Genomic DNA, 18,127 nt, shown 5'->3' on the forward strand with positions numbered 1-18,127 from the left:
GAAGAATTTTGTTTAAGGTTCCCCATGAGATGTGTGACAGTCTGAAGTACTGGACTCAAGAATAATTAGTATCCCTTAGGGCTGGTGCATACAACATGCTTTTCTATTATACAACAAACTGTGCCCCTTGCCATGAAAGCTGGAAGAACTGGAGGACAGGGCTGTTCTCTCTTAGGCCTTTTAAGGCTTCTTTAAAATGATTTTTCATCAGAGATCCTCCATAGGACATGTCTATTGATGTTTTCCTTTGGGATCAGTGCTGGGTCCATCTCCTTCCTTTCCTCCTTGACGTTTATTGGGAGACGTGCTCTTGCACCTGCAGGGTCAACTATTTCATACTTGCTCTGCCTACACTCATTTGCAATCACACAGAACCACTGACACCTACCCAGCAGCACCATCAGCAGCTCCCTGTGTGGGGTGAGAGGTGTGGGAAAGAATCAGCCCTGCAGTGATTTGACATTAGGGAGGAAAGTGGCAGCTTCTCAGACAAAACATGCTGAGCGATGCATAGATAAACAACAGTTGCTGTTGTCAAGAAATTAAGAGCATTTGTATTACCATGACACAGCAACACCGAGGCAAGTTGGTGTGGCTAATAAAACAAGACAGTTCTTCATGTGCTGTCAACCCCTTCCCAGAGAGGATACTATCAAATACACCTTAACCAAGGGCCTGAAATTGCACATTCAAATCTTCCTGCATTCTGAGATGCTAGTGATGCTTTGCTCATTGGTGTCTGACCGTACTCTCATGAGTAAATTGCATTATAGCAGAAGATCAAGCTTTTCACATCCCTTCAAAAAGATTAGCTCCACTCCCTGACTCACACTGGTACAGGGACTTATATCCACACATAAATTATCTGAATGCAGGACTCAAATGCATACAAAGTTTGCAGATGACATTAAATTAAGAGGAGCTATTGTCTCCCTTGAGGGTGGAGAGGCCTTGCACAGAGATCTTGACAAATTAGAGAGCTGGGCAATCACCAGCCACATGAAATTTAACAACAGCAAATGCCATATTCTGACCTGGGACAGGGCAACCCTGGCTGTATGTATAGACCAGGGGATGAGAGGCTGGAGAGCAGCCCCACAGAAAGGGATCTGGGGATTCTGGTCGATGGCAAGCTGAATGTGAGTCAACAGCATGCCCCGGGAGCCAAAAGTACCAGCTGTACCCTGGGGTGCACCAAGCATGGCAGTGCTAGCTGGTTGAGGGAAGGGATTGTCCTGCTCTGCTCTGCACTGCTGCTGCCTCACCTCGAGTACTGTGTGTGGTTTTGAGTGCCACCATATAAGAAGGACATAAAACTATTAGAGAGTGTCCAAGCGAGGGATACAAAGATGGGGAACGGTCTAGAGGGCAAGACGTATGAGGAGCAGCTGAGGTCCCTTGGTTTGTTATGCCCAGAGCAGAGCAGGCTGAGGGGAGGCCTCCTGGCGTCCTGCAGCTCCCTCATGAGGGGAGCAGAGGGGCAGGCGCTGAGCTCTGCTCTCTGGGGACAGCGACAGGACCCGAGGGAACGGCATGGAGCTGGGACAGGGGAGGGTCAGGCTGGGTGTTAGGGAAAGGTTCTTTACCGGGAGGGTGGTTGGGCACTGGGACAGGCTCCCCAGGGACGTGGTCACGGCACCGACACTGACAGAGGTCAGGAAGCATTTGGACAATGCTTTCAGACACGTGGTGTGATTTTGGGTGGTCCTGTGTGGAGCCAGGCGTTGGACTTGATGATCCTTTTGGGACCCTTTCAACTCGGGATATTCTATGGTTCTATGATTCTATGATCCACTGGGTTTTGTAACAGGCTTGTCTGTCATGGGGGAACACTGGAAAGGAAGGAGTCCTGGTGCAAATGGGACCCAAGGCTGAGAGAAAAAATACACCTCATCCATCCTTGTGAAAAACAAGATCTGCCATAAAGCAGTAGAAACTAATTTCTTTTGGAGGGCACTTCACTGTGAAAAGTTACTAGTTGTAAACAAGATGTTTGCTAAGGCTCATCCACTCATGAGCTCAAGCAGGTAAAAATGCATTATAAAAGCTACCAAGGATGCCACAGCTGAGACCTAGCAGGTTCTGTCAAGGTGGTGTAAACCCAGTAATGGAATTAAATCCCAGAAGAGAACTTGCAGATTAGAACCTTAAAAGTAGCTTTATGCATAAGGGTAATTGACACAAAGCAGAAACACAGCATGAGAATCAGTGTCCATAAGATCAGTGAGGATGAGATTCGCAAAACAAACATTACCACAGGTTCTTGCTGCTGCAGAAAGTCAGGAGAAGAACCTACCATAGGCTACTGGTTCTTCTTTATCCAGCAGACAGTGAGAGAAGGATCAAAAGCACAGATCCATGCTCTAATTAAAGATAAATGTGAAAGAACAAACTAGGAGATTCACATGTAACCATTAACAGTGCTCTCACAGATATCAAAACATCTTATGCCCTTCCCAACATCTTTTCTTACACCTAGATCTAGCAAGAAGTTGAATTCTTCAATTGGTGGCACATGTTTTGAGGGTGGTTTTGAGCGAAATTGATAGATTCAGACCCCCCACAACTCTATGCAGATGTCAGAAGAGCTATGTCTGTTCAAAACACTATTTTATACCGTGATACTCAAGTGTCTTCACTGAAACAAGTACTCACGCTTCTTGGTAAATGAAAAGCAGATCGAAGATATTTAGGCAGTAAAAGAGACCTTTCTAACACAATCTGTGATACATAGTTCTCTAATGAGAACAGTAGCTTATGAGAAGAACAACAAAAAATAGAGCGTGACCCACCTGAGTTAGCTTCCTGTGAGTGCATGTTATTCCTCCGATAATGACCATGTTTGGCATCAATGGCCTTGGATAATGGAATACAAAGTCTAATCGCATAAGCCAAATAGATGCCTTGCGTAAGAGATCTAACACAGTCACATCCCGCTGAAGGAACTCAGAAGCCAGTTTAGAGTACGGTTGAAACATAAAATAGCAGAGGAGATAATTTGGAATGTCAAAAAATACATTCTTCACACGCTGGAGAAAGTTCATGCGGTCTGTATTGCCACTGAGTATCCTAGGGACATAAGAATGTGGTCTAGGACACAGAGTGGCTTCAAAATCTAAACCACACGGTATTTGCTGTAAAAGAAACACAGAAGGGACTGAAAGATGCTCAGCCAGTATCTGCCCACAGGGAAGCATTGGATCTGTAAAGACAGCATCAAACTTACTCTCCTCAAGATATTTGATAAGTTCTTTGTTGTACAGTAAATATTCACATGTAGACAGGAACAAGGCAGAGGTTTTTTTAGATCGTTGAAATATTCTAACAAGTCTTTCCAGGAAGGATCCTTCTTCAAATGCTTCCTGTGAAAATGCATGGAAATTCTCATCCATCTCTTCCTGCGCGAAAGGGACTGGGTACATTTTCATGACAAAATTCTTTGTTGGCTTTATGTGTAAATTGACTTCTGGTGCAACGACGACTATTTCGTGCCCTTTCTCCTTGAGGCCGTCCAACACTTCCCGCATGCTGAGCCAATGACTCCCATCTACGGGCACCACCAGCAGTTTCCCACCAGCAGCCAGACCGAGCACGGACAGGAGCAGAACCAGCGTCACTGCGACTTGTGGATGAGAAGCTGGCACTGGGGCCATTCCTGCAGAAACCCGGTGAGTGCTGCCCAGAAAGAAGTCTGCAGGCAGCACTGAAGCAATAGCATCAGCTCTGCACTTTTAAGCAATCTGTGCTACACTGTAATTTTGATCCGTAAAAATATTTACTGTATGGTAAATGTATAATCCTTGATTTCATAAAAGGCCAGATAACAAGCACTAGAGTTCAGAAATGTACACAGGCGGGTACAAATGTGGTGGATGCAGCAGATAAGCTGAAACATTTACTACTGGAGGAACAGCAGAGTCTGATCACAGAAGGCAGCAGGCGTGGTTCTGGGTAGGACTGTGCTTCTGATAGGCTTGCTCTGACTGAAGTATCTTGACTTACTTTCCTCAAACAGTGACAACACCTTTGGGTGGTACATACAATACCCCATCACAGACCTTTGCTAGAAGAGCATAGCATAGCAGGCTCAGCAACATGGATTGTACCTCAGATCTCACATGGTCACCAACAAGGCAAAACCTTCCGAGGTCTACCTGTAAACACAGACGGTGCTTCTTAGCCTGAGAGGTCAGAGCCTGTGATATTCCTGTTCACCCAGGCTTTGGAAATACCCTTGTGTAAAGTAGACAAATCCATTGACAACAGAGGAAGTGGAAAGGCAGCAGGGGTACCCCAGGGCAGAAGCCTGACATGCATTTCTCAGTAAATACCAGACTCTGCTCCAAACAGGTGCCAGGCTGTATGGATTATACCTGACTGCGAGGCTTTGACAGACCTACAGACTTGCCTCTGCTCTTCCATCACTCACTATGAGAACATGAGAGAACCAAGTTACTCAACACCCTACAAAACTGAACTGAAGATATATAATGAAAAAGTCATCTGTAATAAATCCAGCAGGCATTGTACAGGTGAAGATGCCTGAGATACATTTTCTTTCTAGCCCCAGCTGAAGCCTTCAATAAGGAGCAGCACTTGATTGGCATACACAAAAGCAAGGTTGCCTCTCCTCAGCCAACTAGAAGAGTAACTTCTTGTGTAGGGAAAGAAAATCCCTTGGAAACCACTTACTGCTGCTCAGTTGAGCATACCTGGGACACCAAAAGATGTAGCTGACTACACACACACACACATACACACCAAAAAAAAAAAAAAAAGCAAGGAAGAAATGACAGAAATAGCATTTCTTTCACCAGGGTTTGCCTAACTCTCCCTAAATGAGAACTTAATATCTATCTGCTACACAAAACTACACTCTTATGAACACAGAAGTCAATCAGAACAAGAAGTAAGAATAGAGCATGACCTACCTGAGGTAGCTCCTTGTGAGCACAATTCACTCCGCCAATTAAAACTATGTTGGGCATCAGCGGTCTTGGGTAATCTAACACAAAGTCTAATCGCAGAAGCCATACGGAAGCCTTGCGTAAGAGATCTAACACAGTCACATCTCGCTGAAGGAACTCAGAAGCCAGTTTGGTGTATGGCTGATACATAAAATCACAGAGGAAAAAATTTTGGACATCAAAGACTAGATTCTTCACACGCTGGAGGAAGTTCATATGGTCTGTGTGTTCTGTAAACACCCTGGGGACATAAGAAGGGGGATTGGGACACTGAGTGGCTTCAAAATCTATGCCACATGGAATTCCTCGCAAAAAATAGACAGAAGGGACTGAAAGATGCTCAGCCAGTATCTGCCCACATGGTATTACAGGGTCCGTAAAGACAACATCAAACTTAGTCTCCTCGAGATATCTCATAAGTTCTTTGTTGTACACTAAGTATTCACAGCTGATGAATGCAAAGTCAGAGAGTCTTTTCATCCTTTGGTATGTTCTAATAAATCTTTCCAGAAAGGATCCTTCTTCAAACCCTCCTTTTAAAAATGCGTGGAAGTCCTTATTCATCTCTTCCTGTGTGAAAGGGACTGGGTACATTTTCATAGTAAAATTCTCTGTTGGTTTTATGTTGAAATTGATTTCAGGTGCAACAACGACTATTTCATGCCCTTTCTCCTTGAGACCCTCCAACGCTTCCCGCATGCTGAGCCAATGACTCCCACCTACTGGCACTGCCAGCACTTTCCCACCAGCAGCCAAACTGAGCATGGACAGGAGCAGAACCAGCGTCACTGCGACTTGCGGATGAGAAGCAGGCACCGGGGCCATTCCTGCAGAAACTCGGTGCATGCTGCCCAGAAAGGAGTCTGCAGGTAGCACTGAAGCAATAGCACCAGCTCCATGCTTTTAAGTAATCTCTGCTACACCTTAACTTTTGATCCTTAGCAGTATTTGCTGTGTGGTAAATGTATAATCGTTGTTTTGATAAAAGGCAAGATAACCCGCAGTAGAGTTCATCTGAGTTTGAGGGTGGATGATGTATTTGGACCGACCGGCAATGCCCCATCTCTTTCCAGAGGAGGAACTATAAAGTGTGACCCTGGAAGGAGGTGGTTCTGGGTGGCACTGTGCTTCTGATAGCCTTGCTCTGGCTGAAACTTTTGCATGCACAACAGTTCTGCCACCTCTACATCACCAGTCAGCCTAACACGTTTTCCCCTGGGCAAGACCTCTCTCTTTGAACACTTGTCTCTGACAGGCCTATGACTCAATACTGGGTGTTCAAGAGCTGGTCAGGATGCTTTCTAGCATGAGGAGATGGGTGAAGAATGAACCACGACCTCGGGTTTGTCTGCAGGACGATGTCTGTAGGATGCCACATATCCTCTGCCACTTGGAGATGGGTGGAATTGCCATTCGGGCTTGTTGGCTTCAACTCAAGGAACACAAGTCCTACACAATACGATCGAAGAGAAAGCCAGGGCACTAAAAAGGAATAGCATAGCTCTCCAGGCTCTCCCAGAGAGAGGCAGAAAAGGCTCTCCTGTAAGAAATGTGTGCATTGAACTACACGAAGCACCCAAAGCATATACCACATTTGAAAGGTCACCATGACCAGAGGGGCTACATCCATCCCCTCAGTGCCAGTCATGCACTGAAATGAGTAGGAGCAGACCTGCTCCTTTCTGCCACTCATTAGGACTGTGTTTTTCAGCCTGCACAGACACATCAGGGTTTTTTTGGGATGGCCCATCAGAGGTGCTCATCACACAAATCCAGCACCTTGCCCTACTTCCCACAAACACTGGCAACCCTTTTGGATAGTCCCATCAGAGACCTTCACTATAAGAACATAGCATTTCTCTTCAATATCTAGCAGCTCTGAAAGAACATCAAGGTGAAAATCACAGCAAAAAGCTTTGGCAGCAATCTTGCCTTTGACTAGGATCCAACGAGCCACCATAGTCTCTTCAGGCTCAGCGACATGGATTGTACCTCAGATCTCACATGGTCACCAACAAGGCAAAACCTTCCGAGGTCTACCTGTAAACACAGACGGTGCTTCTTAGCCTGAGAGGTCAGAGCCTGTGATATTCCTGTTCACCCAGGCTTTGGAAATACCCTTGTGTAAAGCAGACAAATCCATTGACAACAGAGGAAGTGGAAAGGCAGCAGGGGTACCCCAGGGCAGAAGCCTGACATGCATTTCTCAGTAAATACCAGACTCTGCTCCAAACAGGTGCCAGGCTGTATGGATTATACCTGACTGCGAGGCTTTGACAGACCTACAGACTTGCCTCTGCTCTTCCATCACTCACTATGAGAACATGAGAGAACCAAGTTACTCAACACCCTACAAAACTGAACTGAAGATATATAATGAAAAAGTCATCTGTAATAAATCCAGCAGGCATTGTACAGGTGAAGATGCCTGAGATACATTTTCTTTCTAGCCCCAGCTGAAGCCTTCAATAAGGAGCAGCACTTGATTGGCATACACAAAAGCAAGGTTGCCTCTCCTCAGCCAACTAGAAGAGTAACTTCTTGTGTAGGGAAAGAAAATCCCTTGGAAACCACTTACTGCTGCTCAGTTGAGCATACCTGGGACACCAAAAGATGTAGCTGACTACACACACACACACATACACACCAAAAAAAAAAAAAAAGCAAGGAAGAAATGACAGAAATAGCATTTCTTTCACCAGGGTTTGCCTAACTCTCCCTAAATGAGAACTTAATATCTATCTGCTACACAAAACTACACTCTTATGAACACAGAAGTCAATCAGAACAAGAAGTAAGAATAGAGCATGACCTACCTGAGGTAGCTCCTTGTGAGCACAATTCACTCCGCCAATTAAAACTATGTTGGGCATCAGCGGTCTTGGATAATCTAACACAAAGTCTAACCTCAGAAGCCATATAGAAGCCTTGCTCAAGAGATCTAACACAGTCACATCTCGCTGAAGGAACTCAGAAGCCAGTTTGGAATACGGTTGAAAAAAAAAATTGCAGAGAAAAAGATTGGGGATTTCAAAGAGTAGATTCTTCACACGCTGGAGGAAGTTCATATGATCTGTGTATTCTGTAAACACCCTGGGGACATAAGAAGGGGGATTGGGACACTGAGTGGCTTCAAAATCTAAGCCACATGGAATTCCTCGCAAAAAATAGACAGAAGGGACTGAAAGATGCTCAGCCAGTATCTGCCCGCAAGGTATTACAGGGTCCGTAAAGACAACATCAAACTTACTCTCCTCAAGATATCTCATAAGTTCTTTGTTGTACAGTAAGTGTTCACAGGTAGACAGGAACAAGGCAGAGGTTTTTTCAAACCGTTGATAAATTCTAACAAATCTTTCCAGGAAGGATCCTTCTTCAAATGTATCCTGTGTAAATGCATGGAAATCTCTATCCAGCTCTTCCTGCGTGAAAGGGACTGGGTACATTTTCATGACAAAACTCTTTGTTGGCTTTATGTGTAAATTGACTTCTGGTGCAACGACGACTATTTCGTGCCCTTTCTCCTTGAGGCTGTCCAACACTTCCCGCATGCTGAGCCAATGACTCCCATCTACGGGCACCACCAGCAGTTTCCCACCAGCAGCCAGACCGAGCACGGACAGGAGCAGAACCAGCGTCACTGCGACTTGCGGATGAGAAGCAGGCACCAGGGCCATTCCTGCAGAAACCGGGTGCGTGCTGCACACAGAGTACCACAACCTCAATGCTTTTAAGGTAAATGTGCTGTGCTTTTTTCTGATGATCTTTAGACTTATTTACTGTTTGGTAAATGTATAATCACTGGTTCGGCAAACACAAATTAGAGGTGTTAAAGTTCATCGAATCTCTCAGGCACTTATCAGGGCTGCAGCTATACAGGATGACACCCACCCGTTTGTTTTGAATGAACATTGGGATTTAAGGAAATAAGGGATCATTCAACAAGAGATCTGCTAAAAAATGCTGATAAACATATCAGCAGTTTTCTTAAAAATAATTTTCTGTATAAGAAAATTCCTCTGTTCCTGTCAATCCAAATCATGTTCTATGCATGTTCTGTTGCAGCTTGACACTATTCCCTTGGGTCCTATCACTGGTCACTAAAGAGAATAGATGGGCGCCTGCCCCACTGCTCCCCCTCATGAGGAAGCTGTAGGCTGCAATGAGGTCTCCCCTCAGCCTCCTCTTTTCCAGGGAGAACAGACCAAGTGACCTCAGCCGCTCCTCGTACATCTTCCCCTCTAGGCCCTTCACCATCTTTGTAGCCCTCCTCTGGACACTCTCCAACAGCTTCACGTCCTTTTTGTACTGTGGTGCCCAGAACTGCACACAGTACTCGAGGTGAGGCCACACCAGCGCAGAGTAGAGCAGGATAATCCCTTCCCTCGACCGACTAGCAATGCCGTGCTTGCCCCAGGATACGGTTGGCCCTCCTGGCTGCCAGGGCGCACTGCTGGCTCATATTCAGCTTGCTGTCAACCACAACCCCCAGATCCCTCTCTGTGGGGCTGCTCTCCAGCGTCTCATCACCCAGTCTGTACGTATAGCCAGGGTTGCCCCGTCCCAGGTGCAGGACCCGGCACTTGCTCTTGTTAAACTTCATACAGTTGATGATTGCCCAGCACTCCAATCTGTCCAGATCTCTCTGCAAGGCCTTTCCACCCTCAACAGAGTCAACAACTCCTCCAAGTTTAGTGTCATCAGCAAAGTTACCATCAAACCTTAAACATCATCAAAATACCTTCTAGTCCCATATCCAAATTGCTTATGAAAACATTGAAAATAACTGGCCCTAAAATGGAGCCCTGGGGGATTGGCCGACAGCCTGATGTAATCCCATTTACCATAACCCTTTGAGCCCTAACCATCAGCCAATTGTTCACCCATCGTATGATTTTTTTTATCTAGCTGTATGCTGGACATTTTGTCCAGTAGGATCCTACGGGAAACTGTATCGAAAGCTTTACTGAAATCCAAAAAGATTACATCAGCTGGCTTCCCTTGATCGATTAGATGGGTGATCTTATCATAAAAGGAAATCAAATTTGTTAAACAGGACCTAGCCCTTGTGAACCCATGTTGGCTATTTTTCTGAAATGTCTGTGTTTGGAAGGATGAAGTAGGGCTGGAAGGGGTAAAGATAAGGCCATGTTTTTGGCAGATATACTTAAAACTGGATTAGCAACTCATGAATACCTTTCTGGTTCTGCCTGGGAAGAGCATACCCCAGGGCTGTGAAAGGAAAGTTGTTTCCTTCATGCATAGACAGTCAGCCCTGGTTATAAAAATGATGAAACAGAAATATTGTAGACAATACTATAATTTACTACTGAGATTGATAGCGTATACCAGATTTATTTTTTTTTTAAATGCGCATTTAGCAATCTACTTCAGCTCTAGATAAACTCTTTTTAGGGAAGCTTTTCAGTAGGTAATGCAAGCTGTTGTACATGGCTTGGTGCTGGCTAGCAGCTGCAAAACCCTCCAAAAGATTTGCAGAAAATTGCATAAGGCATCCATGCTTTGCAAGCATAACCCTAGACTGAAAGAACAATCAGAATGTTACCTGCCAATTGACACTTTATGACACATTATTTCTAAATTCTGAAAGGATGGTTGTATTAACTGAGAAAAAAATAATTGTTTTGAAAAGAATCAGTAAAACAGTTTGAGGTAATAATACCTAGCAAAGATGAGCAGCAGACCTGCCTAGATGTGTGCCTCGTTAGCAAGACAGCAGTGATAAACCACAACTTTTTCCACCTAGTCCAAAAAAAAAAACAATTGTATAAGCAAAACTGCTTAGATACCACTAGAGTACCTGCAATAGTGGGAGAGAATTAAAATTAACACAGTTTTTCACATATTTTCTTTACAATGCACCTTACTGCAAATCTAAACACCACATACTTGTATACAATTACATACAGACACAGCATATAGTAAGGTGATTATTGCAAACAGCATTTTCCATTCAAAGCTTAATATATTTTATCAAGGAAATCACTGACCTGAGGTAATGTCTTTTTCTTTCCACAATTTATACCTCCAATAAAAACTATATTGGGCATCAGTGGCATGGGATATTCAAAAACAAAATCCATTCTTTTAAGCCAAATGGATCCATGGCTTAAAAGATCCGTCATTGTTACTTGTCTTTGGAGAAAATCCGAGGCCAGAAGTTCAAATGGCAAATAGGCAGAATTACAAAGAAAGGATTCTGATGCCTTGAGAACTAAGTTTTCCACACGCTGGATAAATGTCATGTGGTCTGAGTTGTCTGTAAATGTTCTCGGGACATAAGATGGGGGGTCTGGACACTGAGCAGCCTGCAAATCAAAACTGCAGGGGAGTCCTCGTAAAAAGAAAACAGATGGAATTGAGAGATGCAAAGCCAATATTTGTCCACATGGTACAACAGGATCTGTGAGAACAGCATCAAATTTACTCCCTTCAAGATACTGCATCAGATCCTTATTGTGCAGTAAGTTGGCACAGGAGGAGAAGTAGAGATCAGAGATGACGTGAACTTTTTCATAAAGTGCAGTAATTCTTTGAAGAAGAGGTCTTCTCTCAAAAAGATCATTAGCAAACGAATGCATGCTTACTCCCAGTTCTTCCCTAGTTAAAGGCACTGGATATGTTTTGAGAGTGTAGTATTCAGATGCCTTCACATTCAAGTTGACTTCTGGTGCAATGACGACAATTTTGTGCTCTTTCTGACTAAGGGCCACCAGCACTGGGCGCATGCTGAGCCAGTGACTCCCATCCATAGGCACAACCAACAGCTTTCCACCACTGCCCAAGCAAAACAGAGACAGGAAAACCCAAACCCCTGCAGAAACTAAGTAACCGTGATTACTTACAAGAGCCATGTTTCTAGAAATCCAAATTCTGTTTCTCTGCCCTTACATGAAAGATCTTAAGTAGACCGAGAGCCCCCTGCCAGATTCTCACATTCCCACTTAATGATCTGGTTTTTCCAGCAAAACCAGTCACTAGCAACCATTCATGGTACTGATGAGACATTTAAGGAATGTGATAATCAACTTGTGTTGGGCAGAACTGGGCTGGGAATCCGAGGATCCCTTGGGACGGGTCCTTTCTGATTGTTTCTCTGTGATGATTCATGTCAGATTGAAAAACAAAAAAAAAAACAAACAAACAAACAAACAAAAACAAACAAACAAACAAAAAAAGACTTTGCAAAACCAAAATCCCATGCTTGTGAATCGTGCTGGTACATGGAAGTAACTGTAGCTGATATTAAAATGCTTTTTTTCCTTCCTTCCTTCCTTCCTTCCTTCCTTCCTTCCTTCCTTCCCTTCTTTCTTTTCTTCCTTTCTTCCTCTTTCCTTTTTCTTTCTTGTTTGCTTGCTTTCCTTTTCTCTCTTCCGTTCTCTTTCTCCTTTTTCTTTCTTTTTTCTTTTCTTTTTCTTTTCTTTTCTTTTCTTTTCTTTTCTTTTCTTTTCTTTTCTTTTCTTTTCTTTTCTTTTCTTTTCTTTTCTTTTCTTTTCTCTTTTCTTTTCTTTTCTTTTCTTTTCTTTTCTTTTCTTTTCTTTTCTTTTCTTTTCTTTTCTTTTCTTTTCTTTTCTTTTCTTTTCTTCCTCCTCTTCCTCTTCCTCTTCCTCTTCCTCTTCCTCTTCCTCTTCCTCTTCCTCTTCCTCTTCCTCTTCCTCTTCCTTCCTTGCTTGCTGCTTTCTTATAAGCATCTTACAGTTGTTCTGAAATGTCTGTCAGGTTTATGTTTAAATAAATTATAAAATTATGCCACTATACTACACAATACCTGTGCAAATCCTAAGGAGAATGCTCTGTGATTTACACAGAGCTAAGCCCTGAGTCCAGATGCAACACCAGGTACAAATGTATTACAAGAACGAATGCTGCAGCAGAGACTTGCATGAGCCAAGGCAAACCACTAAATCTGTGCTGGCATGCATGACACTTCTTCATTCTCATCCTGTCCCATCTCTGTGCCTTTCTGAAACACTTTCTTCTTCCAGAAGTTATAAGAAAAGCCACTCAGTTCCCCTTGTATCCAATTAGATACAGGAAAGTCTGAACAGGAGTAGCCAATAACAGTCCTCTTGTTTCAGGACAAGAACTGCCTGTGAATGGTAAGTGGTGATGTTCTCACTGCAGATGAAAAGCTAAGACTAGGAACTAAAACTCTAAGCAGTTAGCAAGTATTAGTTATAGACGCCAACCTGCAGGATTAAATTTTGCTGTTAGATGCAACTGTGTGATGCACAGCCATAGCCACAAAAAAAAAAAAATTAAAAAAAAAATAAATCAGGGCTGGCAGCACCACTGAAGAATCAGTAATAACTATTCTTGCTGCAGTGTGAACTTTAGTCCCTGAGCAAGATAAGGTAAGAGTGAGCTCTGTCTTTAGAGCAGAGCCTAAATTTAAGCTGGAACTGCCACATGGCCTGGCCTGCAGGCAGAGCTGGTCTCCCTGCTTTCCCGGAGGGTCCACCTGGGTTTGTCCCTGAGGGAGCCATTAAACAGCTGGATGGACAGAACAGATAGGAAAAAGCACTACCCCGATAAAAGTGCCCATGCAGGGAGGGAGTGGCAATTTGAAAGACACTTTTGTGACAAAGCAAGATCTGAATGATAGCAGCTCAACAGAAATAAACGGTACTTTCAATGGGCAGCATCAGGCGAAGTACTGTGAGGATTAAAGCAAAGCCCGAGAGCTTTAAGGCTGGCTCTGGGGAAGGTGTGCTATGCTTGGAAAATGCAAATCTGTTTTATCGTGAAGCTTCATTCATTCATATTCACAAAGACGCGTGAATGCAAGAGGAGAAGGAGGAGTACGTTCCTTATGACACACAAAAGGCTGGCAAGTGAGTAAAGTTCAAGGGACGAGCAGAGAAGCGCCTGTTTATTTCTAAGGAGCATCTGTAGAGGATAAAACTTTATTATTTCCAGGAAATTATGTGATATATTGCTAAAACTGCTGGATGACACTAACTACAGATCCATCAGCTGCTGAGGAGAGCTGTCTCCTCTTAGCTGTCTTTTTCTAGTTAATCTCTGGCTTCACAACATGAGACTGTTCTACTTATATCACAAGCAAGCAAGAAGCCAAGATACATCACGTGCAGCTATGGGCTGAATGTACATCATGAGCACCAGCAAGCTATCATGTATCATATACATGCAACAAGTGATCAGCCTTAAAGATCCCACAATATTTATTGGAATTCACGGACACGAAGGAAGTGCTTTGATTGCATACTTTTTAGGTCACAGATGCCTGAGCAACCACCCATCAACATTTTCCCATCCAAGCTGGCTGTCTCATAAAAATGCAGTAGAGAATTCAGCTGTCTAGTTTTTGGGATGGGAACTGCTGTTAGATCATAACTTTTAACACAGAAAAATTATTAGCCTTCAACTCAAACACAACACTGCTGTTACAGAGAAGAGCAAATAATGCTACTGCACATAACCCGGCGAGTTACTTTTCTGACCGGATAAGCAACTAGTGCTCTAGAAGAAATATGCCACTGCCTCGTGGGGCAGGGAATGTTTGGAAGAGCTGCTATAATTCTCCTGCCCTTTTTGCATTCATTGCTGGACCAAGTGGTGTTTGTGCACCTGACCAGCTGGAATTAAACGCTGCAGAGCGTGTGATCCCCTCACGGAACAAAATCCCTGTGTTGGGCAGGCCCAAGAAAAGGAGGTGGAATCACAACTTGTTCTGCTGGTCAGCTGCACCTCTCTGGTTTTCATGTGGATTGGCTATATAGAAACAGTTAATCTGAGCTACATCTTTAGGTAAGTAAAGTCTACATCAAATACTGCCGGAACTTCTCCTTTGTTATACTTTTCCCAGCCAGTCACTGACCTGAGATAACGGCTTCTTCCGTCCACAGTTTATGCCTCCAATGAAAATCATATTGGGCATCACGGGTGTGGGATAGTCAAAGACAAAGTCAAGTCTCTTCAGCCAAATAGATCCATGGCTTAAAAGCTCTGTAACTGTGATTGGCTTTTGCAGAAAGTCTGAGGCCAGTCTTTCGAATGGTGAAAAGATAATTCTGCAGGTGAAAGCCTCTGAAATGGTGATCAGTACATTCTTGACTCTCTGAGGAAATGTCATATGGTCTGTATTGAGGGAGAACATTCGTGGGACGTAGGACGGTGGGTCTGGACTCTGAGCGGCGTGAATGTCTATAGCACATGGAATAGCCCGCAAGAAGAAAGCAGTAGGAATAGAAAAATGCAAAGCAATTATTTGTCCACACGGTGTCACAGGATCTGTAAATAGTACATCAAATTTGCTTTCTTCAATAAATTTCATCATCTCTTTGTTGTGCAGTAGGGAACTGCAAGCAGCTTCAAAGACGGCAGAACTCTTTTTAAAAAGCTCCCAAATATTCAAAAATCTGGAAATAAAAGGCTGCTCATTAAAACTGTTTGCAGTAAGTGAATGCAGAAGTTCTTCCATCTCTTCCTGTTTGAAAGGTACAGGGTATGTTTTCAGCGTGTACCACTCTGAAGATTCTACGAGCGTTTTCATCTCTGGTGCCATGACAATTATTTCATGACCTCTCTTGCTCAGCTCAATCAGCACTTCCTTCATGCTGAGCCAGTGACTGCCCTCCATCGGGATCACCAGCAGCTTCCCAGCAGCAGCAGTACCCAGGCAGCACAAGAGGGGGAGCAGCACAGCCACCAGCATGTTCGGAGTTGAACAGACAGGAGCCCAAGTGAGAGAGAGGCCGGGGTGGTTTGCAAGCTTTTGTAGCTATGACCCACCTACGCAAATACACCACTTGGCAATGCTTTTTCACGATACCTTTGCCCTTTTTGACTTGCCGCACATTTCATGTGTTTAGCAGTTTGCACGCAATGGGATTTACGTTGGAAGATTAATTATTACAAAAGGTTGAACTGGATTTTGTTCTTCAAAAGCTGGTTTGCACAAACATGAGAAAGGTGTGTCTTCTGCCGTAAACTTGGCTCTCCCAAGCTGTGACCTCAGCTCAGTGCCTCAGCCTTCTCTTCTTTGTCCCATACTAGGACCACTGACTGATGATCCTTCTTACCATCAGCAGCCCAGCCATGCAGACCCCACCTCATCTCGTATTCCTTACCCAAACCACAGCAGCAGTCTCTCCTGTTCACCCTTCTTGCCTCTGAGCACAGCAGGCTGGGAGGTAGGGGACTGCAAGCTGCCAGGTAAATCTGCTCTGCTCAGTGTTGGCTGACTGCTGTCATGCCACGGAGTGCAAGCAACTAGTGTTACTGAGCCACAGGGTTAAGTGTTCATGGAAAGCAATAAGAGCCCAGGTTTAGCCTGTGGCTCAGTTAGCCTCATGTGCAGGCAGGCAGCACCAATTAGCAGCTACGGGCATGTGAGCACAAGTCATGCAGGCAGCTGGGAATGACTCCTGCCTTTCCCTTGTTCTTTGCCCAGAAAGGCTTGGCTTTTTGTCAGAGCTACTCCTCCCACAACTGGGCATTTTTCTCTAGTGACTACACATCTGGAATAATCCATGAGGAGCCAAGTCCCCCGTGACCTCTCACTGTGCTCTTACCGCTATGTTTACTCAATGCAGCGCAACTGCAGCTCTGATGTGGAAAGGAGATGGTGAATCCGCCCCATCCCTGCCCAGGTTGGACTGTGGTATCTGGGCACCCTATATACCCTGTGTCTGCCCCTTTCCCAGGGATGGTCTCAGGATGTAGGGCGGTGTACCGCTGTTGTGTGAGCTGTCACAACATGTGAACATGCCACAGCAGTCTCAGATACAGATGGAGAGTGTTTGTTGGCAATGCCAGGTAAATCCAGGTTTGCAGCTTCACTTACTTGTAAGAACACTTCCCAGGTTGCAGAGGTGGCGCTGGGCCACCTTCAGTTGGTCACATGCCTAGGTTTTATTCATCCATGTGATTGTATTGAACTTGTGTCCTATCTAAATTCTTTTCATAGTTTTTATCACCATGAGCTTCTCACTGCAGCACACTTGGGAAGTAACCATCTTACAGCAACACCAGCACAAGGGAAAACATGAAGGTTGCCCAAAGAAGATCTGTCACAGAGTGGAAAATTCTCTCACAAACCTGTGTGAAACTTTTACTCCTGTGTAAGGCTTCCTCTCCCATCAAGCACAAAATATCTGCCTCAGATTCATGTACCTTCAACAGGCTTTTCCCATTCTTGCAGCTGATTCCTCGAGTGAAGAGAAGGTGGGGCATAAAAGGAGTGGTATCTTGGTATCCAAATAGAGCCCTTTGATAAAATGATGGTGGATGGACATCTCTTCAGACTTTAAACCAATGTTTAAACCTGGCACAAATGTCCTTAGAAGGTAGGCTCTATCACTTGCTGACAAGGAGGTTCAGCACCTGCAAGAAGACTGCCACGTGGTTTGTGCAGCTGGTAGAGCTCCTTGGGATATAAGAAATGGTATTTGGACACTTACTGGCAAGATAATATAGCATATGTGGGGATCCGTGACAGAAAGGTATCCACAGAACAGGTGGACTGCTAGAATTACCCCACATGGACATACTTAGTCTATACAGAGTGTACCAAAATCACTCATATCCATATAGTGCTGGAGTCCTCCATCCCACTGCAGGCTGTTGAGTTGTTACAGTATAGTAATTTTTTATAAGCATTTTCTTTTCCAATTCAACTAAAGCAAATGGTACAGTGAAATATAACTTACACTAAAGATAAATATGAAAAATCAATGTTGAACTACCTGTGTCATTTTTTAAACAACAAAGACTAGTTGGTTCAATTGAGAAAAGTGATTTTTTTTCCATTGATGCAAACCTGCATTTTTGAATATAAGCAGCCAACTGAAAATCTTTCCCCATCTCTACAAATAACTTCCATCTAACCCCTCATACTATCGGGTATAAAATTAAGTTGCAAAACAGAAGTTCACAGCTGAACATCAGATAACATAAACCAACATGTTTCTAGTTCATGAACTTACGAGTTCATGGCCTGTGTCAGTTCAGTTCACGACTCAAACAGTTCATGAACTCTGTGGGGCCAGATCCTTCTTGGTGGTATACTGCTGAGTCATTAAATGATGGTGGTCACCTCTCACAGTAAAAGTTTATGTATCAGTAGGTGATTAGGCAGGTGTTATCCACAGGCAACGAAGACTGTACCCTGCCTT

The 18,127-nt window shown here is 44.0% G+C and overlaps 5 protein-coding genes across 5 annotated transcripts in view; all 5 read right to left on the minus strand.

Moving 5' to 3' along the window:
• LOC118243162 (UDP-glucuronosyltransferase 1A1-like) overlaps positions 1-16,445 on the minus strand; it is a 31,560-nt gene extending 15,115 nt beyond the window's left edge. Inside the window, exon 1 of the mRNA XM_035537007.2 lies at positions 14,830-16,445. Within this exon, the coding sequence (XP_035392900.1) occupies positions 14,830-15,666 (837 nt within the window). The 5' untranslated portion in view covers positions 15,667-16,445. The remainder of the gene's footprint in view (positions 1-14,829) is intronic.
• On the minus strand, positions 1,998-4,707 carry LOC118243164 (UDP-glucuronosyltransferase 1A1-like). The gene has a single exon (XM_035537009.2). It carries the CDS (start codon positions 3,651-3,653, stop codon positions 2,739-2,741), a length of 915 nt encoding a protein of 304 aa, XP_035392902.1. The 5' UTR covers positions 3,654-4,707; the 3' UTR covers positions 1,998-2,738.
• Positions 4,689-7,560, minus strand: LOC118243138 (UDP-glucuronosyltransferase 1A1-like). The gene is made up of 2 exons (XM_035536921.2): positions 4,932-7,560; positions 4,689-4,712 (listed from the first exon to the last, which is right to left on the minus strand). The coding sequence occupies exons 1-2, from the start codon at positions 5,811-5,813 to the stop codon at positions 4,689-4,691; spliced, it is 906 nt and encodes a 301-aa protein (XP_035392814.2). The 5' UTR covers positions 5,814-7,560.
• On the minus strand, positions 6,837-8,668 carry LOC126913347 (UDP-glucuronosyltransferase 1A1-like). Its single transcript, XM_050711640.1, has 2 exons — positions 7,784-8,668; positions 6,837-6,845 (listed from the first exon to the last, which is right to left on the minus strand). The coding sequence occupies exons 1-2, from the start codon at positions 8,642-8,644 to the stop codon at positions 6,837-6,839; spliced, it is 870 nt and encodes a 289-aa protein (XP_050567597.1). The 5' UTR covers positions 8,645-8,668.
• Positions 9,831-13,122, minus strand: LOC118243165 (UDP-glucuronosyltransferase 1A1-like). Its single transcript, XM_035537010.2, has one exon. The coding sequence runs from the start codon at positions 11,840-11,842 to the stop codon at positions 10,949-10,951; it is 894 nt and encodes a 297-aa protein (XP_035392903.1). The 5' UTR covers positions 11,843-13,122; the 3' UTR covers positions 9,831-10,948.
• Positions 16,446-18,127: the final 1,682 nt, after the last annotated feature.

The sequence above is a fragment of the Cygnus atratus genome, chromosome 6 (assembly GCF_013377495.2).
Source record: "Cygnus atratus isolate AKBS03 ecotype Queensland, Australia chromosome 6, CAtr_DNAZoo_HiC_assembly, whole genome shotgun sequence".
Classification (NCBI taxonomy): domain Eukaryota; kingdom Metazoa; phylum Chordata; class Aves; order Anseriformes; family Anatidae; genus Cygnus; species Cygnus atratus.

Coding starts and splice junctions, on each gene's coding strand:
- LOC118243164 (XM_035537009.2), bottom strand. CDS start 3,653: ATGGCCCCAGTGCCAGCTTCTCATCCACAAGTCGCAGTGACGCTGGTT.
- LOC118243138 (XM_035536921.2), bottom strand. CDS start 5,813: ATGCACCGAGTTTCTGCAGGAATGGCCCCGGTGCCTGCTTCTCATCCG. Junction 4,713..4,931: donor CTCACAAGGAGCTACCTCAG/GTAGGTCATGCT, acceptor TTGGTGTCCCAG/GTATGCTCAACTGAGCAGCA.
- LOC126913347 (XM_050711640.1), bottom strand. CDS start 8,644: ATGGCCCTGGTGCCTGCTTCTCATCCGCAAGTCGCAGTGACGCTGGTT.
- LOC118243165 (XM_035537010.2), bottom strand. CDS start 11,842: ATGGCTCTTGTAAGTAATCACGGTTACTTAGTTTCTGCAGGGGTTTGG.